Raw genomic sequence first — 26589 nt, 5'->3', positions numbered from 1 at the left:
ATTAAAATTATGTGAAATACTGCCACTCAAGCTACAATCCTCACAGATCCATCTGCTAGAGAGATCTCTCTCATACCCCATATATTAATAATCTCACTGGCTTTAACCATTTATTTTACACAACTTCAATTCTGAATCAAGGTTTCATTTGCAATAACAATCAACAAGGTTCAAGGTGTGAGAGATGGGGGAAGAGGAGGTGGTGGAGGAGGAAATGGACAGAGAGAGGGGGAAGCAGGATATGGAAGAGGGAGAGGGAAGACAAAATGGAGAGGGTAGGGTGAGAGGAAATTAAGAGCATGGTGGAAGTAGGAAATGGAAGAGGGAGAGTGAAGACAAAATGGAGAGGGTAGGGTGAGAGGAAATTAAGAGCATGGTGGAAGTAGGAAATGGAAAGAGCAGGGGAGGCAGAGATGCATAGCGAGAGGGGGAGAAGGTGATGGAGAGAGAGAGAGAGGAGGGGAGAGCGAGGAGTAGGAGATGGACACAGAGAGGGAGGAGGAGGAGGAGATGGTCAAAAGAGATAGGGGAAATGAAATGATCACATGAAATTTTTCGCCAGGAGAACTGGTCTTGGGTCTTCTGGCTGCTAGTGCAAGTCATTTTTATTTTATGCCACTCTGTTGACTTTCACTTCAATGATCATGAAATAATGATTCGGGCAACACAACACCACAAAATCTCTGAGAAGATAAAATCTCCAATCTGGCCAGGGACTGAACCTGGTGTCTCCCTGCATGACAGTCTGTCGTACTGTCCACTCAGCTACAGAAGCAGACATAAAGGGGGCAGAATGAGATTAGGGCATGTATCAAATTCCATACATATTCAGCAACTGCAAAGCATTGCTGGGTTTGCTAGTGTCAGATACACCACGATTCCCAATCTTTCCTAATGGATAAGCTTTGTCTATATTTATTATGTTGTCTGTCAGTCTAATTCCAATGGATTCGGCACATTTGTATCTTATCATATAATATTCTATGTCCCTCAATAAGGAAGTGCTCTGCCATTGCAAATTTATCAAACTGCAACCATTGTGCGTGACAACGATGCCCAATGCATCTCTTGTTAATGGTACATATACATTTTCCCACACTGGCAAGGGATCTGATAAATGTCAAGACTTCCTCAATCCTACATCACTGTTTAGCAAACCAGAATGCTCTAATCTTGGCTGGCAGATGAAATACATTTCTGATGCTATATGATTTTAAAATCTGCCCTATTTCTGAAGACACGCCACCTGCACATGGTAGGAAGGCCACTGATTTACATGCATTTTCCGCTGGTTCTGGCTGAGGTCCGACTCAAAGGCATGATTGATATGTTTGTCTGTGTAGCCATTCTGCTTGAGCATGAGCACAGGGTGTTCCAGCTCTAGTGTCAAGCTTTCTGTGTCTGAGATGGTGTAATTCCTCTTTTCCAATGTTCACAGGACCCCTTACATTGCCACAGTGGATGACAACTCGTATGGCACACATGCATCATTTTCTGATAAACACTGTGTCCCACAGTCCCACTGGCCTTATTGTAGACCATTACATTAAGATACAGATGTTTTCTACCCCATTTGACCTCCACTGTGAAACTAAATGCTAGGATGAAGCCAATTAAAATGATACAGGGTACGGTTTAGTGTGTCTATTCCATGACGCAACCCACAAAAACAAGATTAACAGACAGCTTTCTCACCTGAAGATGGCGACGAGACAGACTGCGGAAATATTGTGTCTAGATGATTCCATTAGCAGACCTGATGTGAATGTAATCAGTTAATATACCAGAAAAGTCTACATATGTCTCTGCTATCAACAGTGGAGATACTTTTCACAGCATGGGGGTGTCAAATGCATCACTCCAGCATCAGCTCTCTCACAATATGAAGAAGATTGGAGGCCTGAACTGGCTCTCTCGATGACAGAAGTAGGCCAGCGAGGTGTTATGGAACTTCAGATGTTTGAACAGAGGACAAGCAATAAAATATGGCAGATTACAGTTCTTGACTTTTAACATGATCAGCCCCATTGCAGCCTATTTATTGACACCTGCCCTGCAAGAAATATTGTGGACGTATGGTAAGTGGCTTTACTCAGTGGAACCCACTCTACAAGCGTCCCATGGTGTGTGGCAAAGGCTGTGGTACGCATACGAATGATGCACTGTTACTCCATCTGCATGACCATTATAACAATGACAATTCAACTGATGATTTTTGAAATGTACACTCTCAAGATGGAATGTTTATTTATAATAAGTAATGTACGTTTCTCTGTTAGTTTTAAGTTCCACTGATATTAAACATAATTTTATACTATTACAACAATATTGTCAATCGTTGGCAATTTTTCCATCCCCTGCATTCTTCAAACAATTAGTCCACGAGAAAAAATGAACTTGATTTATTTTCTAAGAAATGTAATGCAGTTTAATTTTGTATTGGGATTTGTGTTTGCAAGAGGACATGGTTGTTGAGTTATTCCCGGAAAACATGTGAAAGGTATCTTTAAATTCTTCCTCACACCCCATGCTCACCTCCACACCAGTCAGGATTTTTATTATGTCATTCATGGCACTCCCTCTTATCATTGTATAAAAATTTAAGGCTGCACAAATTATTTTCCCTATTTCTGCTTTGTTGACTGGACTAAAGCTTCATTTATGCAATCATGAATTTTTTAAATGGAATAAAGGTCTACTGTTCACAATTCCTGAAAATTTCTTTAATTTTTAGCAAATAATTCCTGTGTTAGGGCACTTTAAATAACATGCTGCATTCCCGTACCAGCTAGTCATATAAACTACCAGCTGGAAGGGCAAACATGAAATACCACTCTAAAACTCCCTGACTGTTAAGTCAACAGTTTTGTCAATCAATGTGACACATTTTTCAGGATGGCATTTTTTCTTAATTTGAGTAATGTAGCCATGCCATCTAAATGCATATACACTTAACTTTCAATCTGTCTCAATTTTTCTCTCCTTCACTTCAAGATACTGGCTCACTCTCAATATAAATTAACATCCACTGAACGAAGGGTTTCATTTCTGGTTTATTGCAAACACTATTAATTTGCACTTCTCGTACTTTACTAAAGCTTCGGAACAAAAACTGGTTGAGGGGTTTGACGGGCAACATAATATACAAGATCTGTTCAAAAAATTCCGAAATTCTGTCCACAAAATTTTTCTATGCTTACCTTTTTCTCATTGTGCATGGTATCCATTGAAATACTCTCCTCCACAATTGATACACTGCTCCTAACACCATTTCCACAGCCAGAAGCAGTCTTGGTACACCTCTTGCTGGATATCTGCAACTTTTCTTTTGTCTCATCTATAATTGCAAATCTTCATATTTTCAACAGGGTCTTCAATGTTGGTACACCTCTTGCTGGATATCTGCAACTTTTCTTTTGTCTCATCTATAATTGTAAATCTTCATATTTTCAACAGGGTCTTCAATGTTGGAATTTTAAAAAATGTCTGCAGGGGCCAGGTCTGGAGAGTACGGAGAATGAGGCAACACAGCGATTTAGTTTTTATTGCAATAGTCACGCACCACTAGGGATGCATGTGTGGGTGCATTATTGTGATGCAAGACCCGCGAGTTGTCTCACCACATTTCAGGTCGTTTCCTTCTCACATTTTCTTGCAGGAGTCACAACATGTCCCGATAGTACCATCAATTAACAGTTTGTCCCTGTGGCATAAATTCATGATGACTAATCCATCAAAGTCAAATAAAACTACCAGCATGGCTTTGACTTTTGACCTGACCTGATGAGCTTTTTATGGTCTTGGAGAATCTTTCTGGACCCGTTGTGAAGACTGAACCTTAGTCTCAACATCATAACCACAGAGCCATGTCTCACCACCATTCATGATTCTCTTAAGGACCATCTCGTTCTCATTTGCACAATCCTAAAACTCTTCACAGACATGAGGAGACGGTCTTTCTGGTTTTAACTCATGAGTCATGGGACGAATTTGGCAGCAACACAATGCATTCCAAGATGCTGTGTCAGGATTTCATGACATAATCCAACTGAAATGTTACATTCCTCCGCAATCTCTCAGACAATCAGTCTTCGATTGGCAAGCACTATATCACTAATGTTCCTGACACGAGCATCCTTGGTAAACATGGAAAGGCACCCAGACCAAGGGTGATTTTTAACTTCCATCCAGCCATTTGTAAACTATTTGCATCATTTGTAACACTGAGTACAACTTGAACACTCAACACCATAGAGTTGCTGCCTCATATGGTGTGTCTGTGTACAGGTTTTCTCGAATTTCTTGCAAAATTTAACACAGAAGCATTGCTCCTCTAACTCTGAACAAACCTCATACAAACTCAGTTTTTTTTCCCTCCCTTGTCTGCCAACATGTTTTAATTACTCATTCATTTATTCTTCTGGATTTTCAGGTTTAATCTATGATAAACCTACTTTTAATATCACCATCTTGTCCTCTGCCTGTCCACTGATCTCCTCCCTAAAGTTTATAATATAAGGTTTGTACTGCAATTTGATCTTCACTGAGCACTGAGGAAGTTCCTTCCCTTTGTTTTTATTCTAGGCAACGTTCTGTCATATTTCTGATATTTTCAATTGTTCAGGTCTTTCTTTCTTGAAGTACAACATTTTGCGTCATACAACAATGTGTTAACTGCTACTACTTTATAAGGGACAATTCTCTTATGAAAACTATAATACATGAGACACGATTGCTGGCTAGTACTTATGCCCAAGAGAAAATATCAGTACTGCCAGCAGACACAAATAAAAGTACATACACTATCTGCACTTTGGAAACTAATAGATCTTTTTTCAGGGAGGAGGGAAAGGGAAGGTTAAAATGGATCCATTCGCCCTGAGATAAAAGATTGACAAATATGAAAAAGGGGGGAGGGGAGGTAGAGGTAACAGTGAGAGTTAGAGGTCAAAGCAGTAAATTTCTTCTCGTGGAAAATGACATAGAGGGAGGGAGTAGCCGGTATCTGGTATCTTCAGTGTCATCCTTTTTAGAGAGACTCTTGACATTGGCATACCTTAATACATCCACAAAATTACATGGAACTGATGCTGAAATAGACATGTGGCTCACTCATTGAGTAGTCAAACACAACAATTTTTACATTTTGTAAATTGCTTCTTCCTGGATTCACCATTAGTTAATTTTTGCAGTAGTCTGAAATCTTCTAATCTCTGTGCATGATGCAATTCCTCCTATTCACTGCATGTTCTCCAAGTCTAAAATGCCCCTTCTCCAAAAGACAAGATGTTACAAACATATTCAATCTCTTTAATATGTACTCAATATCCCTATTAAGGCACGTCACTATGTCACAGATGCATCTAAAATTGCAAAATACAGAAGACCAACCAAGAAGATTTAAATAAATGATAAACCCATAACTAACCTGATCGATGTGACACCAGATCCAGTATGTTGATGTGATGGCACTGAACACACAAAGCACTGTGATGTGTGGACATCATAGAGACGAACAACTGGATGATTCGTTCCAACCAGAATGTAGTCACCTGTTGGGTGAAATGAAAGGCACCGCACCTGCTCAGCGTCCTGCAGAAAAGATTCCGACAAACATGAAATCAAGATTGGGAGAATACTTTGAAAATATGGTTTCCAATGTATACTGATCTCTCCAACAAAATTACAAGGTCTATTACATTGTTTGGAAGATAATGTAGGGCTTCAAAAACCGGCTGTAAACCACATACCATGCAAATGTGGTATGCCATATGTTAGATAGACTATAAGAATTGCTGAAAAAATATGCAAAGAACACAAGTATTGCACCCAAATGAAACAGCCAACTACATTAGTTGCCATCAAACATTGCCTCATCTGTAAGCAAGAAATGAAATTTGACTTACGAGCAATGTGGTGCAGGTGAATAATTTCTGGGACAGTGTAATAAAGAAAGCAACTGAGATTAGAGTTGCAGAAAATTTAATAAACAAAGACAGACATTTCAGCTTATATTAAGCTTGGGATCTGACACTAAGTTTCTCAAATCACACAGAAATACATTGCATTGCTCTCTCTCTGCTTGCAAAGAAGTGCATATTAAGACTTTTTGTAAGGAGATTGCCTTACTTATAACTTTTTGTAGTGCTTTGAGAATTGATGAACAATCCATAGAGTTTCAGTGTATGTGTTGGACTTGCTAGAAGCAAGACATGTTCATAAATTATGTGGTTGTTAAACCAACGCTACTGTAAATGTGTTTAATCGAGTCTAATGCAAAACGAATCGGTTGACTTGCAAACATTCGAATATTTATGTGAGAAATAGTGAATTTGTTCTTTGTGGAAGTTGAAATATGCCGAAACTAAACTAAAAGTATTCTGGGAGTATCCACTTATTTCATGAGGGGAGGGAGGGAGGGAGAGAGAGAGAGAGAGAGAGAGAGAGAGTCTGATAAATTCCCTTAACCAGCAGTATTTTCCGGAGAAGAAGGTTTTGGAGATTGACGTAGCCAGCAAACCAGAGAAGCAGCTTGGAAGTGCTTACCAAGTAAGTCAAATGATGTGAGAGCGATGTGAATTTTGCAATCCAACTTCACATTGATTCTTGTCGTCTAAAGCATTAGATTTTATTTACATTTTTGGTTCAGCCATCTGTTGGTTTTGAATTTCTGCTGATTAAGGCACAAGGAAGTACATGCAATGGTGGCATACAGTGTGTGCTGCTCACAGTTTGGATACCAACAGCAAGTTAACAACCGACAAAGACGAAAAAGGAAGTTGTTGACATTTCCTGTAAAAGTGAAAGGATAATTTGGATACTCACTAAGCAGTGGCAGGAGCGCACACATCTCTCTCTCTCTCTCTCTCTCTCACACACACACACACACACACACACACACACACACACACACACAGATTATACAGTTTTACTTATGCAAGAGTGAAAAGCTTCCATTTTTCTTATGTTTTTCTATATTTTTCCACTCTCTTTTTTGCCACCACTTCAACTATTTCTAACACTCCGAATTATGCTCTGATGAAGTCCATCACATATTACATCCATTCTTTTCAAAAACCTGTTCTTGCACTATCAAAACCATGGTCCCACATTCTGTTTCTTGAAACCTGCTTGTCCGTTGGACTTACTCCCAAAGGCCTAACATCAAAAGCCCGTGTTTCTGTATTTAATCCTATTCTACACCAGACTCCTTTTCAGTTTCAAATACAGCAACCTCTTGCAATTACCCGGCTTATCTGTGACTTATATGCCAATTTCCACTCCACCAGACTTCTCTCCTTCCACAAAATCTTGCAGTTATCTGCCCTTCATGTTTCCTTGGATGGTATTATCTGCCAAACACGCCAGGCTTCACGTCAAAAACTATTGCAGCTTTTCCCTGTCCCTCTGCAGCTCCCTACACAGCCACACCATCAACCATCACTCCTCTCGAACAAACCGAGCTTGCCCAACCTCCTTAACATCTCCCAGCCTTCCAGACCAATAACAACTCATAATCACATAAGAACCAGTCAAATAGTACAGTGTTCTCAACCTCTCATCTAAAGCACTCTCCCCTCCTGAATTATCCGTGAAAGCAAAGGCAATTGAGACGAACTTAAGCTGCCTAGTTTCACAAGAGCTACTACAGATATTAACAGTACTACATAGTACAGATATGGTAGGGGGGAGAGGCACAAAAGGACAAAAAAGTGAGACAAGTTGGAAAGGCAGAAAGTGCAGTTTCATACACAATACAGTATTTGTGAGTTCACAATACAAGTACCATTTTGGACACAATAGAATATGATACAATTCTAACAAAAGACTACATAAATATTCCTTTTAGCTCATAAAATAAAGGAAATACAACCATTCAGCCACTACCACTGGTGTGAACTTTTGGGTATCTGTGTAACTGTGTATGTGAAAGTGCATACTTTTGCTAGAGAAAGAACAAGAGCTCCAAAGCTCACCCATGGCCACATGTGTGAGCATTTGGGTGTCTGTGTGGTTGCATATGTGAATGCACTTACTTTTGCTAGAGAATAAGCAAGACCTCCAAAGCTAGTGTAAATAAGGTGTTTCTATAAATCCCACGTTAGTCATCTACAGTTGAGTAGTTGTCTTTCCTTTATATTACGTACTATTCCATCCCGGAATTTCATTCAAACTAACTGTTGAGGTTACCCGTATTCAGTAAATACCTTCTTGAACCAAGGTCTGAATTAAGATTAAACCAGTTCTATAACTTCCCTTCACATGAGGAAAAAAACTTTTGTCATCTATTTAATATTCAGCATTTTCTTATACGGCATGGTTTTCAATCAAGGTTGTGATACGTCTTTAATCTCAAATATTTAACACTTACTGTGGTACATCCACAATTACCACTACCTTTTACTGTCTGCCATGCTCCAATTGGTACACCGCACCAGCCAAAGGGTAACTCATTCAGTTGGCACACCATACATGTTAATTCATGTGCTGAGCTTAGGTTCCGTACCTGAGGATGTAGGGACCAACACCAGAGGCTGCACCATCGCCCTCTAGCATGAATTGACGGCACCAGCAGCATGTGCCGACTCAAAACTAATGCTGCCAACACAAGTGACGTCTACGCTTGCCTACATCTGGGCTTACATGAGCTCCTAGGATCAATGTGTACTGTTAACTGTCATTCAGCCTTCTAGATTTGGACATGTTGTTACGCTACAGACTTTGCGTCACCTGCAGGTGTAGTTCCATGTTGTTGTAAGTAGTGCCATCACCTGCAGTATAAAATAGACAAATTCAAAAGCTAGTGTTTGTGTTTGGCACCACAAAACAAATGGCGACTGCAGACTAAATTTGCATGTGTTCTATCACTCAAACTGCGACAATAAAGTGCTAAAAATTTGTTCCCATGTAATAAGCCCAATATTATCTGAAATATGTACTGAATCACTAAGTCAACGCATTTTTCCACAGAGAGACTGAAATATCTCATTGTTAGACTCATCTTTAAGAAAAGTGATAAGAGAATAACTACCAATCTGTTTTACTTCTGACATCATTCTCCAAAATTTTTAAGATGACGATGTATTCCAAAATAATATCTCACCTTAGCAACAAGAGTATCCTCAGCAAATCACAGTTTGGGTTCAAGAAGTGTTGCTCTACTGAAAATGCCATTTACAAGTTTATTCACAACATTTTACAAGCATTAAATAATAATATAGTGCCAGTTGGTATTTTCTGCAACCTTTCTAAGGCATTTGACCAAGTGAATCACAGTGTTCACCTATACAAACAGACATTTAATGACGTTGATGGTATAGCCAACCAACGTATAATGTCTTATCTAACCCACAGAATGCAAAAAGTTGTACTAACTAATTCAAGCAATATAGTCAGGGACATAATTCTGACTGGGGAGCAATCACATATGGCATTTCCCAAAGTTCAATCTTAGGTCCACTACTGTTCCTCATATATGTAAAAAAATTTCTGGCTAGTATACAACAAGTAGAATTAGTTCTTTTTTGCAGATTACGACACAAGTATCATAACCAATCCACATTTACGTACAGCAACAGGAGAAATGGTAAACAAAGTTATTAAAAGTATCATTGACTGATTTTCTACGAATGGTCTCTCCCACAATTTTAAAAAGACAAAACATATTCAGTTCTGCACATCTAGAGGCACCACACCAATGATAATCCAAAAATAATTGTATCCCATGGTGAGGAACCAATAAACAGGGTGGAAACTTCAAAATTCTGGGAGGTCCTTACTGATAAGAATTTAAATCGGAAAAAAAACATTGCAAATTTTAGGAAGAGATAAAAGAGTAAGTTGATATATTTTGCATATTTTCTTTCACTGTCGCATAGAATAATGTTCTGTGGTAGCGCAGCTTTTAGAAAGTAAATCTTCACTGTGCGAAAACGTGCTGTAACAGTAATATGTGGTGCTCATCCATGATCATCTTGTAAACATCTGTATATGGAGTTGGGCATTCTGATTACTGCTTCACAGTGTATTTATTCCCTCGTGAAGTTTGTTATGAATAATCCACAACAGTTCAACAAGAACAGTGAGGCACATAATTACAATACCAGAAGGAAAAATGACATTCCTTACTCCACATTAAGGTTATCTTTAGCACAAAAAGGGGTGCAAAAATTTGGAAACAAACTTAAAAACTTTCTTCCTGACAACTCCTTCTATTCTGTATAAGAATTTCTATTATTCTAATGTGTAAAAGGTGGTGGGTAGGAAATACTAACTCAAATCTGTACATATTTTTTTCTACATATATAAAAACTTAGAAATGTTCAGAATGTAACAGTATGTACAAATTAATTTGCGATGTGAATATAAAAATGACTTGTTCCAAATCATTACAATCTATCGTGCAAAATTATCCATGGAACATGCAACTAACTAACTAACTAACAACTTGCATACAAATTTCAGCAGTTTGCTGAAATTTTTGGTGAACTGCAGACTTGTGTGTTGAATGGCCATCAGCATTTCCTTCTTTCCAGCCACCATGGCTGAACAATGTCTAGCTACAGTTATGCAGCAGCTGATGACTCGACAACTGGAGAGTCAAAAGCATATGGAGGATCCCTGACTAGGGTACTGTTGCAGCAGACAGTTGATGCTTCTCCATTCCTGCCATATGAGAACAATTCAGAAGACCTGGACCCATATGAAAAACAGCTGAGGCAGCACTTTACAGTATTTAAAGTAAAAGATGATGATACCATTAAATCCCTTTTCTTATAGTGGATTCCATCAACAACTTACTGGTTACTGTGCAAGTTGGCCTCTCTGAAAGAAACTGATAAACTGACTTTCAAAGCACTTTGTTCTTTATTAAGTGCTCACTACCAAAGACATTGCCTTTTGATTTCTGCTTAGCCTGAGTTTTATCAATGTCGCAAGCAACTAGGTCAATCATATTGAATTTAGGCGGTTGAACTCCAGGGGCTAAGACATCGGTGCAAGGTTTTCATGCCAACCACCAAATAATCTTATACAGTGATCATGATCAGAGACATGATCATCGGCACCCAAAAAAGAGTTTCAGGTGAAGGCTTTACATTTTGATGACCCTAATTTAGACAAGGTGTTGTGTTTAGCACATTCCTATGAAGTACCGCTAACGGTGGGCTGCCACTCACATTCATGGACAGACATTGCCACAGTAAACAGTGAGTCCAGAAACAATGAAAATCTGACAGCCAGCGATGACACTGGGGCAATACATAAACAACGGAATGCACATTCCTCAATATGTAAACAAAGGGTCTCACATCACTCAACTGTGACAGCTTTATCCTTCCCACCTGGACTGTTTTCAGAAACATGCTAGAGGTGACTGTCCATTCCGGTGGATGTGTTGCACTAAATGCACAAGACAGTGTCACCTCGCACTGTCTGTTGGATGGCCGTTCCCATTTCACAATCAAAAGATCAAATAGACATTACTGTTGTATGGTCCGGACCATCCATTCATGAAAGATCCTATGATAAACTACTCATTCACTATGGGTGATTGGCAAAACAGTAAATTTTCAAGTCGATATAGGTCCTGCCACAAATCTTATCAATTTTCAAACATATTTACAATTAGGGACAAGCATGCCAACTCCATCAGTCTGATGGTTGGTTAGTTATAACAAGCAAAGTATACCATTGAAAGGTCAATTTAGCATGGAAGCCATTTACAAAAACTTGACAAGGGAAATAACTTTCTTAGTTGTACACCATGATGATACCAAGAATCTTTTCTGTCTGGATGCATTTGCAACTTTTGTATTTTCCATCAATGAGCAATTGCCATGAATGCTCCTTATAAACAACTGAACGTGCTCTGCACAGAATTACCCACCATTTTTTCTTTTGGCCTGAGAAAAGAGAAGAATTTTTAAGCTCATATTTTGCCGTAACCGAGGGTATGGCCTCAATTTTTCGATTTTATTGCCCCCCAGTCAGTTCCACTGGTACTCTGTGGCCAGGTCAAGTATGAATTAAGACAGGTTGCAGAGATTGGATGCGATAGAACCTACCTCACTGAGACAGTGGGCAATTCCTTGAGCTATTGTCAGGAAACCATCCAACAAACTCAGACTTCGTGGGGACTTTAAGGTTGTGGTGAATGTTAAAGCCGAAGTGGACATGTACCCCTTTCCAAAGCCTGAGAAACTATACACTAAGCTGAGCAGGTGGACACTTTCTCCAAAATTGACCTTGCCATGATGTACTTACAGTTCCCTTTAGATGAATATTCATAGAAGATTTTAGTGAACAAACTACATGGTTATAAAAATATAAGTGAACAGCTCCCCATCAGACTTTACTCCACAACTCAATATCGTGGTAAAGAACCAGTGTAACATCACCTGCGGTGACCATGACAGGACTCAGAACAAATACGGCTGAAAATATCTAAAATTTACGAAGAACAACAACAGTAACCAGAAATTTGAAATTTTACAGAAAATTGGTGGATTTTGAGTATGCAGTTTCATGAGAGTTGATATCTGTTGTCAACAGTAAAGTAGACCAACAGCCAAAATGCATAAATCAATTGCTAGCACTATGAATCAAGAATTTCGCAGAGGTTAAGGTAGTTGATAAACAATTATTAAATCTTTTGAGTACAATTATGATGGAAAAGAAATTAACTAGCCCACGAATTGGAAGATTTCAGCTTCAACCAAGGAGGGCTTCAATTATAATAATCCCAAGGCAAGTAACCCACAGCAGTCACAGATCGCAGCTGCGTCATGTCAATCTACAGGGGCAGCATTGTTTATGGCACAGCCACTTTTGATGACACAGCACGACCTACCACATAGATCCAGCTTCTCATCAGCATCCACTCACACCACGATTCTTGTGAGCTACATATAATCCAGGATGATTAGTTTCCAAAAAGTTTTTTGTATTGTTATTTGTGTTTTGTAGTAAATTTCAAGTGGTTTCACAACAAGGGTCACGTATGTGCTATAGCGGTGCACATTCCCTTGTTGCAATATTATTCTGAGACTAACTAAATGTGTGTTATTGTACATGCTGTATGTCTGCGGTCACATTTCTCCCTCGCTCAGGACATTTAGTGATTAACTGACTAATAATATCAAAGTTGTGCCAAAGACTGAAATAAAATACAAGAAATTATTAAATTGTCTGTAGATACAACTTATTCTAATTCAGAAACACATAGAACAGAAAGTGATCTACAGGAAATTTAGGACGACTTAACCAAAACTAAGGAAGTATATTTTGAGCAAATATTTATGTATCCATTGGAGTCTACTAAAGTATACCACACTCAGAAATCCAGCTTTGGACGGTACTTAAACTGTAACAATGCTGATGAGGATTTAAGACTTGTGCACAGTCTGTATCAGAGGAAGTTGAATATGTGTGAATGTACCAAAGTGTATCGTAGCTTTTATTGGTATTGTGAAAAGTATTTGAACAAGAATATATATTTGAATGGAGCACTATTAGATGAAAGTAAACAATTATGCAATTTATTCTCCTGTGGAACCAGTAAGATTTACTATTAGTGTATGCTGCATCATTTTAGACACACTACTTTATGTGGATATTTGGTGCAATAACAGTGCTATTCAGTGAAAGAGTCACAAGTCTAGGTTTAAGGTGGGTCCCAGATTGTCCATACCCTGGAGAGGTTTTGGTTATTTTATGCTGAAGACACCATAGTGCACCTCTGATGTGGTGTACCTCTTGAAAACCAGTAACTGAATTGGAATGTTTTAGTTTAAGACTTTACAAGTTTATTTTCTTATTCTTATTTACTTATCTGAGGCAATGAAAATATCTATACAGTTATTCGTCTATTGATGGAGAAAAAGATTAATGTTAAGATGAATTAGGGGCATTGTATAATGCACATTAATTCATATAATTACTAGACTTGGATTCAATTTTTAATGATAATTTATTCCAAAAAACTAAGTGTTTCTAGTTTGTAGGCCACCTTATGTTAAGCATGCTTACATCATTATTGGTTACATAAATGGAAGTACATGTTATTTTGACCTAATTTTAAACTGAATGACATAGTGCTAGTGAAAGTCTTTCATCACAACTCACAATTAAACAAAGAAAAGTGCAAGTTTTCCATCAATATGAAAGACCATATGAAATTATACAAATGCTACAACCAAAGACTATTTCCTTAGTAGACCTAGACCCTTTTAATGGACAATATAACAGTCTCTATAATACAGGTATAATCAAAAGATATGAGTTATAAGAAACATCCCAACAACTAAACAATGGAAAATCCAGGATGGGGTCTGGTTTTGGCAGCCAGAAGTTGTGATCATGTGTTTATGAGTTGCATTTTCATGAGTATGTGTGTGTATGTTGTCTATTCTGATGAGGGCCTGTTTGGCTCAAAGCTTCGTTTGACGGTATTTTTATTGTACCTATCTGCAACTCAGAATCTCCATTATACGGTGAGTAGCAATTATTCTTAGAACTAACATAGTTTTACATGGGTATAGGGAACACAATAAAAAGTAAAAAAATGTTAGACAGTAGATAGCCTGCAGGACCTAGAGGAGTTCTTGCAAGGAGTTGAAGTGGTGAGAAGAGAGATGAATTCAGGGCACATGTCTACCGTTTACAAGCTTCCTGAAGTCCATAAACCCAACCACCCAGGACGCCCCACTGTGGCCAGTTACTGTGCCCTCACTGAAAGAAACTCCGCTCTAGTAGATCAACACCTTCAGCCTATTGCCCACAACCTACCCTCCTACATAAAAAATACCAACTATTTCCCCCACTAACTCTCCGCAGTTCTTGTTCCTTTACCACATGCAGACTGCTCATCACTATTAATGTCACCTCCCTTTACACTAACATCCCTAATGCCCTTGGCCTTACCACTATTAAACACTTCCTTTCCCAATGCTCAACTTACATCTCCTTCCTAGTCACCATGACAACTACGTTCTCACCCACAATTACTTCTCCTTTGAAGGCATCACCTACATCTACATCTACATGATTACTTTGCTATTCACAATAAAGTGGTTGGCAGAGGGTTCAATGAAACACCTTCATTGATGAATTTCTCAGTAGAACCAACTGTACAATATAACTACTGCACAATTTCAGTGCATCATTGTAAATAAGTGTGTGTGTGTGTGTGTGTGTGTGTGTGTGTGTGTGTGTGTGTGTGTGTACAATCTAACTTCTGCACCAGTTCAGTGCAGTAATGTGACCATTGTAAATAAGTATTTAGTAGTTGCATTACATGTCTATTACCTTATAAATAAATAAAAAACATCTTTATTTAAAATTCAATGCATTAGTATTTGTAAAATGATTCTTCATATAGCATTCATTAAAAAATGACGAGCATGCCACTTGGGGCCTGTGGAATGGTACATTAGCTTATTTGTTTGGGTTGTAAATATTTGTCATGTATTGTTGTTTTTCTGACATGTTCTACATCCTGGAGGACCTCCTCACTACGGATCAATTGGAATGAAAGTAAATCTAATCTAATCTAATCTCAGGTTGTCTCTCTACCGTTCCAGTCTTGAACAGCACGCGGAAAAAACAAGTACTTAATTTTTTTCTGTGTTAGCCCCGATTTCTCTTATTTTATAGTGATGATCATTTCTCCCTATGTAGGTGGGTGCCAACAGAATGTTTTTGCAATCGGAGGAGAAAACGGGTGATTGAAATTCCATGAGGAGAGTCCGTTACAACGAAAAATGCCTTTGTTTTAATGATTGCCACTCCAATTCACATATCATGTCTGTGACACTATCTCCCCTATTTCGCCATAATAAAAAACGAGCTGCCCTTCTTTGTACTTTTTCAATGTCATCCGTCAGTCCCACCTGATGCAGATCCCACACCGCATAGCAGTACTCCAGAACAGGGTGGACAAGTGTGGTGTAAGCAGTCTCTTTAGTAGACCTGTTGCACTTCTAAGTGTTCTTTGGTTTGCTCTACCCACAATATTATCTATGTGATCGTTCCGATTTAGGTTATTTGTAATTGTAGTCCCTAAGTGTTTAGCTGAATTTACAGCCTTCAGATTTGTGTGTCTTATCACGTATTTGAAATTTAGCTGATTTCTTTTATTACTCATGTGAATAACTTCATACTTTCCTTTATTCAGCGTCAATTGCCACTTTTCGCACCATACAGATGTCTTATCTACACTCCTGGAAATGGAAAAAAAGAACACATTGACACCGGTGTGTCAGACCCACCATACTTGCTCCGGAGACACTGCGAGAGGGCTGTACAAGCAATGATCACACGCACGGCACAGCGGACACACCAGGAACCGCGGTGTTGGCCGTCGAATGGCGCTAGCTGCGCAGCATTTGTGCACCGCCGCCGTCAGTGTCAGCCAGTTTGCCGTGGCATACGGAGCTCCATCGCAGTCTTTAACACTGGTACCACGCCGCGACAGCGTAGAAGTGAACCGTATGGGCAGTTGACGGACATTGAGCGAGGGCGTATAGTGGGCATGTGGGAGGCCGGGTGGACGTACCGCCGAATTGCTCAACACGTGGGGCGTGAGTTCTCCACAGTACATCGATGTTGTCGCCAGAGGTCGGCGGAAGGTGCACGTGCCCGTCGACCTGGGACTGGACCGCAGCGACGCACGGATGCACACCAAGACCGTAGGATCCTACACAGTGCCGTAGGGGACCGCACCGCCACTTCCCAGCAAATTAGGGACACTGTTGCTCCTGGGGTATCGGCGAGGACCATTCGTAACCGTCTCCATGAAGCTGGGCTACGGTCCCGCACACCGTTAGGCCGTCTTCCGCTCACGCCCCAACATCGTGCAGCCCGCCTCCAGTGGTGTCGCTACAGGCGTGAATGGAGGGACGAATGGAGACGTGTCGTCTTCAGCGATGAGAGTCGCTTCTGCCTTGGTGCCAATGATGGTCGTATGCGTGTTTGGCGCCGTGCAGGTGAGCGCCACAATCAGGACTGCATACGACCGAGGCACACAGGGCCAACACCCGGCATCATGGTGTGGGGAGCGATCTCCTACACTCGCCTTACACCTCTGGTGATCGTCCGAGGGGACACTGAATAGTGCACAGTACATCCATACCGTCATCGAACCCATCGTTCTACCATTCCTAGACCGGCAAGGGAACTTGCTGTTCCAACAGGACAATGCACGTCCGCATGTATCCCGTGCCACCCAACGTGCTCTAGAAGGTGTAAGTCAACTACCCTGGCCAGCAAGATCTCCGGATCTGTCCCCCATTGAGCATGTTTGGGACTGGATGAAGCGTCGTCTCACGCGGTCTGCACGTCCAGCACGAACGCTGGTCCAACTGAGGCGCCAGGTGGAAATGGCATGGCAAGCCGTTCCACAGGACTACATCCAGCATCTCTATGATCGTCTACATGGGAGAATAGCAGCCTGCATTGCTGCGAAAGGTGGATATACACTATACTAGTGCCGACATTGTGCATGCTCTGTTGCCTGTGTCTATGTGCCTGTGGTTCTGTCAGTGTGATCATGTGATGTATCTGACCCCAGGAATGTGTCAATAAAGTTTCCCCTTCCTGGGACAATGAATTCACGGTGTTCTTATTTCAATTTCCAGGAGTGTAAATCATTTTGCAAGTCACTTTGATCATCTGATGACTTTACAAGACAGTAAATGACAGCATCATCTGCGAAACATCTAAGATGGCTACTCAGATTGTCTCCTATGTCATTAATGAAGAGCAGGAACAATAGAGGGCCTATAAGACTTCCTTGGGGAACGCCAGATATTACTTCTGTTTTACTCAATGACTTTCCGTCTATTACTACAAACTGTGATCTTTCTGACAGGAAATCACGAATCCAGTCGCACAACTGAGGCGATACTCTGTGTGCACGCAGTTTGGTTAGAAGACTCTTGTGAGGTACGGCGTCGAAAGCCTTCTGGAAATCTAAAAACATGCTAATCTATTCATGGGCCATATAGAAGAATCCTCCCTAACCTCCCAAGAAACCCAAACGCCCACCTGGTTCAGATTCATTGACATAATTTTTTATCTAGACCAAGGGTGAGGAAATCCTAATCACACCTCTTCAGAACCTCAACATTTTCTCCTCCGTTCACTTCACCTGGTTCTCCCCAATGCAACAACCTTCCTTGATGTGGACATCCAACTCGAAGATGACTTACATCAGTACATCCACCCTTATGAAACCTACCAACCACCAACAGTGCCTCCCCTTCAACAGCTGCCACCAATTCCTTACCAAGAAGCCTCTTATATAAAGCCTAGCCCCTTGTGGTTGACAAGGAGCCCCTCTCCAAATATATAAAGGATCTCAATGAGGCCTTCACAGACCAAAATTATCCCCATGAGCCATGGCTCAGTACCACCCGGGACTGGAGCAACTGAATCACATTCTCTGACAGGGTTTCGAGTAACTTCCATTGTGCCCTGAAATGAGAAATATCCTATCCAATATCCTTCCCATCACTCCCACAGTGGCATTCTGCTGCCCATCAAACCTACACAACATCCTTATCCACCCTTAATACATCTCAGCCCCCAATCCCTTGCCTCATGTCTTACATCCCTGCAATAGACCAAGATCCAAGATCTGTCTCCTACATCCTTCCACCACCACCTATTCAACAAGTTGTCTGTCCGCACAAATTGCTACCAACAAACTGTCACCAAAAGCCAGAAGGACCAACCCATTGCTCAAGGTGCTGCACAACACAATGTGCTTCACTTGAAAGATTGCTTTACAGCTTGGGCCATCTGAATCCTTCCCACCAACACCAACTTCTCTGAACTACACAGGTGGGAGCTTGTCCTGAACCTACCTATCCCCTTCCTGCTCCCACTCCAGCACGACTCAACATTTCATACCATCACTACACCCACTAGTCCTTTTCCTCCCCCTCCTCCAAACCTCCTGACTGCATCCAGCAACCCTACCCTGACCCCCCCCCCCCCCCCCATGTAAGCTCCCACAAGCCACACACATTCTCCTATCTCACAGCTTGCTATCCCCCCCTCCCCCTCCTCCCCATGCCACCTTCTTGCCCCCACCACCAGATTGCTGCTCCTACAACGCATGCAGAAACAGCCACAATGCCCGTGTGTCTGTGTGTGTGTGTGTGTGTGTGTGTGTGTGTGTGTGTGTGTGTGTGCTTTCTACTTCAGAACATGGACTTTGGGCCAAAAGCTAAAATGTATAGCAATCTTTTTGTTGTGCCTGTCTACAACTCAATGTCTCTTCTATATGGTGAGCAGTAAGCTATCTTTTCATACTACTGGTGTTATTCCATCCTGGAGCTTCCATTGTTTGAATTCTGGAATAGACAGATTCAATTAGATGAAATATGAATGATTCGACTAAATGGCTACAGGACTATAGGTCCAAGTAATGAGTAGTGCACATGAGAAAACCACAAATGTCAATAACAACTGTATAATGATCGTTATGGATAATAATATTTGTTATCTGAGATCCTATGCCCATAGTAGAGATTATTACCTGGTAGAAATGTTATGAAACTTAATCAGAGTGAAATATATACGTATGACTCATGGTTTACAATCTATTGTGGCCCAGTCCACAGTTATCAAACATGAACACACATATTAATTGAAAGTGGGATAATTTCACATTAAAGAGTAAAATGATGTTAATGCTTGTGTTGAGAAGGTTAGAACAAGTTTGAACTTTAAATACTTGTTGTTTGGTTAGCATTTCATAGTTGTTACGACAAGACAACATCATTCACCTAAGGGGAAAAATCTGTAGTGTTACTTATCACCCTGATGAAGTGAAGTGTTGAACAAGCATTTTTCGAACCAACGAATGATGATCTCCACTATAAACAGTTTATTTTCATAATGCATTATATAATCTACTGTCCTGATGTATGCTTTATTTATGCATAAGTATCGTGGGATGGATGGCAGTGTATCTACAAGTGGAATTGATGATAAAAATCATACCATGTTCGTGGTACCTGTAGGTCAGACAGTTTATTCTGTGTCATTGTTTCCTGCCTTGGAGATATGGTGTGTGCCATAGGGGAAGAGAAGCTGTGACAATGCCTATGACTTCACAGGGACAGGAGACAACTTGTTGTATAAATACATTCAAATGAAATCTATTTAATAAGACAGAATGTTTTTAGACTTTATCCTTATCAATATTTTCGCGGTGTTCTGCGTAATGTAACAACTTAATAATGTAAGGTCATTGTAATCATAGTACAATTTACAAGACAATGTGAATGAGATGCTTCGCCTTTATTTTGAGAGTTGAATGCTATATATGTACTCTTAACATTCAATAGTAACTCCAGAAATTCGAGAAAATAAGTACGATCCAGATGGCGAATGTGCTAGCTAAAAAATGTGCTAAAATAGTATGGTGGGCAGATCAGGCTTCACTTTGCCGCCCGATACCACAGTAAGGAACCAGTGGAGCATCACAGCAACAACCTAATCCTCTTTGGCATTACTATAGGCTGGGACACCATTTGATTCTTATCGATTGTGTGTTCCTCATAAACACAGAGCACATTGGACCATGTGTAGTAATTCCAATACCCGTCTGATATTAGATTCTACAGTTGCTACATCAGGGACATTGGAGCGCTTCCAGAACCAAAATGCTCGGCCAGCACTATGTTTACTGGACGGGCATCGAGCTGGAAGTAGTGACCGTAGTCCATCAATGTAGAAGATTTGTGGAACAGCAGATGGCCCCATGTCAGGTTTATTTACCATAGCGAGCACCCACCAAACCATGGGAAAAATTCACTTCGATTTTGCAGGCCTGTTCCTGAATACCACGTGACTCATCATCATGATGCTCTTTCCAGATTCTCATACATTGTTAATTTCCATACAACCACTGCAAGATACACAGTGATTTTTGCCATTGTGGCCCTGCCACGAATGTCAGTGATCAACAATGCTCCACAATTTCGGGCAGAGGTCTTTGGGAATACTGTATCTGTGTTAAGAATGGAGTAAAGAACATCTGTTCGTCTCCTTTCCATTACCAAATCAAATAGAGAGATCTGTTCGGTCATTCGAACCACAGATGGCGAACTATGTCCAACATGCTCCAATGGAAGACACCCTGACATGTCTTTTTAGTTTCATATAGAACAACACTGTTTGACTAAAAGAGCCCATGAGAGCTATTACATGGACATCAGCCCTCTTCTCTTCTGCATTTACTGCTGCCCACAGCCAGCAACCCCCTCCCCATCCCTTCCGGTTCCTCCTCCCTCTTCGAACTTCTCGCCTGACATGCAGGGGTGGGCCCAGGGATTCAGCTCACAAAATCATTGGTTCCGAGCCACCATTTGGCACCAACAGGAATGAGGGGTTTTTCCACTTGATAATGGAGACCAGACTATCAACCAACATCAGAACCAGGTCTGTTATGCAACTGCGCACCCCCAGTCTTTTTCTCCTCACTCCTTCCACCGATCCCGGTTTTCCCGTCCCTCGGCAGATGAAGAGCTTGCTCTTGTGTCGCTCCCCACATCCTCCTCTACCTCCCCCCCCCCCCCCCTCCAATTCCTCTGTTAGCTGTTTCAGGACACCACAGCAACAGGGAGAGAGTCCAGCCTCACCTCTACCCTCCTCTCCATGGGGCTGGCCACTGCTTTGCGTCTAGTTATCGTAAACAGGGACACCATCACAGAATCCACTTCGAGGAGCAGTTGCCATTTTGGAGCCCAGTCATCATCATGACACCACCTCTGGATTCTTCCGCTTTCCCGTGTGGCTGTTGTGGCCTAAGCAATGCAGCCACCACCAGCCAGGCCGCTTTCAGGCTTACACTGAAGGGCCCACAGAATGGGAGCTTCTGGGATCTTGAGCCATTAGCGAAGAGGGATAGGGAGGAAGGGGGGGGGGGGGGGGGCAGAAGAAAAGGAGATCGCACAACTCGCTCTCCATCTCCACTCGGCACAAGGCCAGGCCCAGCATGGCTGTTGTACCCCTCTGGAGGGGAAGCAGTACACCCAAAGTTATCAATACCTTTCATCATCTGCCTTATCTTGCAATTTAAGCACAAAAACTGAATTATCATACTGCAATATTGAATAACTTTCACTGTTAATGCCTGGCTAGTCGTATTTTCAAAGAATAATGGTCCGATGATGCCTCCAGCCCAAACTCTGCACCAAGCAGTGACACATTGTTTCTCAGTGAGCACTGTCGGTTTCCCCAACCTCAAATGTGGCAATTTTGTTTATTAGACAAGTTATCAAGATGAAAATGAGCCTCATTGCTGAAGATGATTTTGTTCGCAAAATCTACAACCACTTGTTGTTTTTCTGAACTCCATTCAGTGAACTTTACTTGCTGCAGCTGGCTTTAGTTCTTGAGTCAACTGAAAGTTTTAAGCAACAATGGAGGAAAAAATAAATTGCTACTTATCGTGAAGTTAACATGTTAAGTTGCAGGCAGGCACAATTAAAGGGCACCTACACATATGTTTTCAGTCACAGATTTCATCTGAAAATGAAAGAGAAACATACAACATTCATTCACACAAGCAAGCACATCTCACCACACACAACTGTCAACACTGGCAGCTTGGACCAGAAGTTGGCATTTGATCCGAGCTGCCAGAGTTGGTGGTCATGTGTGCATGAGGAGAGCTAGCTTGTGTTAATCATTGGTGTGTGTTTCTCTTTCTTTTTCTGATGAAGGCTGCGGCCGAAAGATTATGTTTAGGTGTCTTTTAATTGTACTTGTCTTCAACTTAACATGTGAACTTCATGGTAAGTAGCAATCTATGTTTTCCGACATTGTTGATATCCCAGCCTGACATTTCCATTGTTTGAACTTTTTCAAGCATGAAGATACAAATCTTTCATCCGAGTATAATATAAAGTGCTTCTCAAAATGTCCAATTCTTGACCACAGTTCCGAACTGATGTCCCTGAACTCTCCACAACACTCTCATAAACTGTTTCAATGTTTTATGATAAACGACGTGTTGAAAAATTGCCACAGTGTTTTAAGAACAGTAAGAGATCCTGTCTCACTAGATTTTTTTTTTTTTTTTTTTTTTTAGATAATCTTTTCGCAGCTGATGATTCTTAATCACTATTCTGACCAGATTTTGTACAAAAATTGTGTACTTTAGCTTCCAGCACATTATTCTCTCATGTAGCGCTCCACTTTTAATAATGCACAAATTCAACTCTTGGATGAATTTTGGGACATCTTACATAAGAATTGAATAAACAGCGAACAACTCGGCAATATCCACAGCAGCATTAATTTCTAAATTATCTTACACATTCCTGGCATAAAAAGAGTGTTGCTGTATAGTCAATTATCTTTTTCATGTGCATCCGCAATACTGTAATTTATTTCAATGCTCTAGCTGATAACGTTGCAGCCATTTTCAAGGCGAGTCACTCGTTGAATACTGTTACTTTATAGTCCTGTCCATAAGAAACATAATATTGTATGATGGTTCACTCAAGACTGTGGCAATTGCTATGCAGGTAAAGAGGGTAGAGACTTTTTAAAGATTATTCTAATTTCATATGGCTGTTTACACTGTATAAGACGGCCTTATATCTGTATAAAAATAATTTCTTGCTACGCACACTATATATAAACCACATGCCAATGTCCACATAAAACAACTCACCGTAATTGTACGAAATGCCTTCTTGACAGAAGTCTTGCTGTAATCAAATAATTTGACAGTAAAATCTCGGGATCCGGATGCCAGAATTGGTTCACGGGGATGAAATTCAAGGCATGTTACTTCCTGTGTAACAGAAAAAGAAAAATCAGAGTTTTACTCCAAAACATTAATAATAATTTGCAACTTTATTCACATGAACTGTTTTAAACAAATGAAAGACATTGTGTGTATAGGAGAGAAATGAATGTACCAATACTCAAACCTCCTTTCAACAGTATCAACAACTGCTTCTGCAGTCGTATAATACCTACAGTCTCCATAATAACAATATTATTTAGTAGCAAAAACAATTAGTTTTTGACAATATAATGTAAATACATAGATTAAAAAATCTACCTTCTTTTATATGTGTGTTCTGCAGCTACTCCAGTCCTGTAACCCAGAAGGTGTACACGATCAGAGGCAGAGCCACATGTGAAAGCACCCACGAGATTTAACAACTGACCTGCCTACACTGTGAAGCTTTCTATGTGGGAATGACCAGCAACAAACTGTCCATTCGCATGAATGGACACAGGCAGACAGTGTTTGTTGGTAACGAGGATCACCCTATGGCTAAACATGCCCTGGTGCACAGCCAGCACATCTTGGCACAGTGTTACACCGTCCGAGTTATCTGGATACTTCCCACTAACACCAACCTGTCAGAACTCTGGAGATGGGAACTTGCCCTTCAGTATATCCTCTCTGCTCGATATCCGCCAGGCCTCAACCTCCGCTAATTTCAAGTTGCTGCCGCTCATACCTCACCTGTCTTTCAACAACTTCTTTGCCTCTGTACTTCCGCCTCGACTGACATCTCTGCCCAAACTCTTTGTCTTTACAAATGTCTGCTTGTGTCTGTGTATGTGCAGATGGACATGTGTGTGTGTGCGAGTGTATACCTATCCCTTTTTCCCCCTAAGGTAAGTCATTCTGCTCCCGGGATTGGAATGACTCCTTACCCTCTTCCTTAAAACCCACATCCTTTCATCTTTCCCTCTCTTCCCTCTTTCCTGATGAATCAACCGCCGGTTGCGAAAGCTCGAATTTTGTGTGTATGTTTGTGTGTCTATCGACCTGCCAGCGCTTCTGTTTGGTAAGTCACATGATCTTTGTTTTTAGATATACATCAGATAAAGAAATACACACGAACAGATTCATACATGCACAACTCACACATGGCCACTGTCATCCCCAGTCAATGTGGGCCCACTGAAATGCATAGTGATCTCGGCTGGGGTGAGTAGTGGGGGTACAGAGGCATCATGGGGTGCACAGGGACAGCAAGGTAGGGATGGAGGAAGATGTTAGTGCTGCCTGTCCGAGTGTGCAGAGGTATGGTGAGGACAGGATACTGAACAGGGTGCATACAAAGACAAGAAAAAAAATTCCTGGATTTTTCTGCTAAAAATACACTTTTTCTTGGGTGAAAATACACTCTATCCTAGTGGAAGCACATTTTTTCCATGCTAAATGGCAATATATTTTTCCTCGGAGCTGTAAAACTGATCAATCCTTTAAATAGTAAAGGTTTCATACACCAGCTTAGAACTTCTTGGCATGTGATCTCACCAGGCAATTACGGCAGATACTCAGGGGACTGGATGTGAAATGTAATCAACCAACAGCAGCACCATTGTTAAGTAGCGCGAATACACAAATAGGAAAAGCTAATGGTTTAAATAGATATAATGCAGCACAGCTACAAGAAAAGCACATATAATATTGCTCACCAAAAGTTTTTTGCTATTTTTGTCTGAGGATGTGGTTAGTCAGTGTCCTAAGCACACAGCTTCAATTGCAGCATCTGAATATTTCTGACAAGCCTGATTATACATTTCATTGCTGTGCATCATACATTTTGTGTGTTATCTGACTGAATACATGCTCTGAAGAGCACTTTGACTTTCTCATAGAACCAAACATGTGAAATTGCTAAAGGACTCACTTCACACTCTTCTTGAAGGATAATTATACTTTTTGCCATCATTATTGCATAATTTGTAATTTGTAATTTATGAAAGAACTGAAATAAATATGAAAATCTAACCTTGGAACTTAATCTTTACTAGAGTGTGTTACCCTTTAAGATATCAAACATGTATGTGCTAGTAAAATTTTAAATAACAGAATAAATAGCTGGTCTTCTCGACCCGAAACTTTTCTAAGTGGCTGGTCCTCAGTATTAACTTTTGAATGAGAGTCTAATGCTCCATGATTTAAGAAATTCATCACACATTCTCACATGTAATATAATTATTCATCTTGCATAAAAGGAATGTCTGCTTGTGTCTGTGTATGTGCGGATGGATATGGGTGTGTGTGCGTGAGTGTATACCTGTCCTTTTTTCCCCCTTTGGTAAGTCTTTCCGCTCCCAGGATTGGAATGACTCCTTACCCTCTCCCTTAAAACCCACATCCTTTCATCTTTCCCTCTCCTTCTCTCTTTCCTGATGAAGCAACAGTTGGTTGCGAAAGCTTGAATTTTATGTGTATGTTTGTGTTTGTTTGTGTGTCTATCATCATGCCAGCGCTTTCGTTTGGTATGTTACATCAACTTTGTTTTTAGATATATTTTTCCCACATGGAATGTTTCCCTCTATTATATGCGTAAATATTTAGTTAGATCTTGAGAAGATTTCAAAGTGGTGCAAAGACTGACAACTTGTTTTAAAGGTGCCGAATGTAAAATTTTACACTTCACAAAACAAAAAAACTTAGTATCCTACGAGTATAATACCAATGAGTCAAAGTTAGAATTGGTCAACTCACAAATAGCTGGGTATTGAATGGAATATCACAGGGGCTCAGTCATGTGTAAAGCAGGTGGTAGATTTCGTGTTATTGGTAGA

The 26589-nt window shown here is 40.6% G+C and overlaps 1 protein-coding gene across 1 annotated transcript in view; it reads right to left on the bottom strand.

The window, feature by feature from the left end:
• Positions 1 to 26589, bottom strand: part of LOC126273018 (cleavage stimulation factor subunit 1) — a 110661-nt gene that overhangs the window by 49636 nt on the left and 34436 nt on the right. Inside the window, exons 5-6 of the mRNA XM_049976390.1 lie at positions 23696 to 23818; positions 5429 to 5592 (exon numbers count right to left, since the gene is read on the bottom strand). Coding sequence (XP_049832347.1) covers positions 5429 to 5592; positions 23696 to 23818 — 287 coding nt within the window. The remainder of the gene's footprint in view (positions 1 to 5428; positions 5593 to 23695; positions 23819 to 26589) is intronic.

Source organism: Schistocerca gregaria, chromosome 5, assembly GCF_023897955.1.
Source record: "Schistocerca gregaria isolate iqSchGreg1 chromosome 5, iqSchGreg1.2, whole genome shotgun sequence".
Classification (NCBI taxonomy): domain Eukaryota; kingdom Metazoa; phylum Arthropoda; class Insecta; order Orthoptera; family Acrididae; genus Schistocerca; species Schistocerca gregaria.
This window is presented reverse-complemented; position numbering and strand designations above follow the sequence as displayed.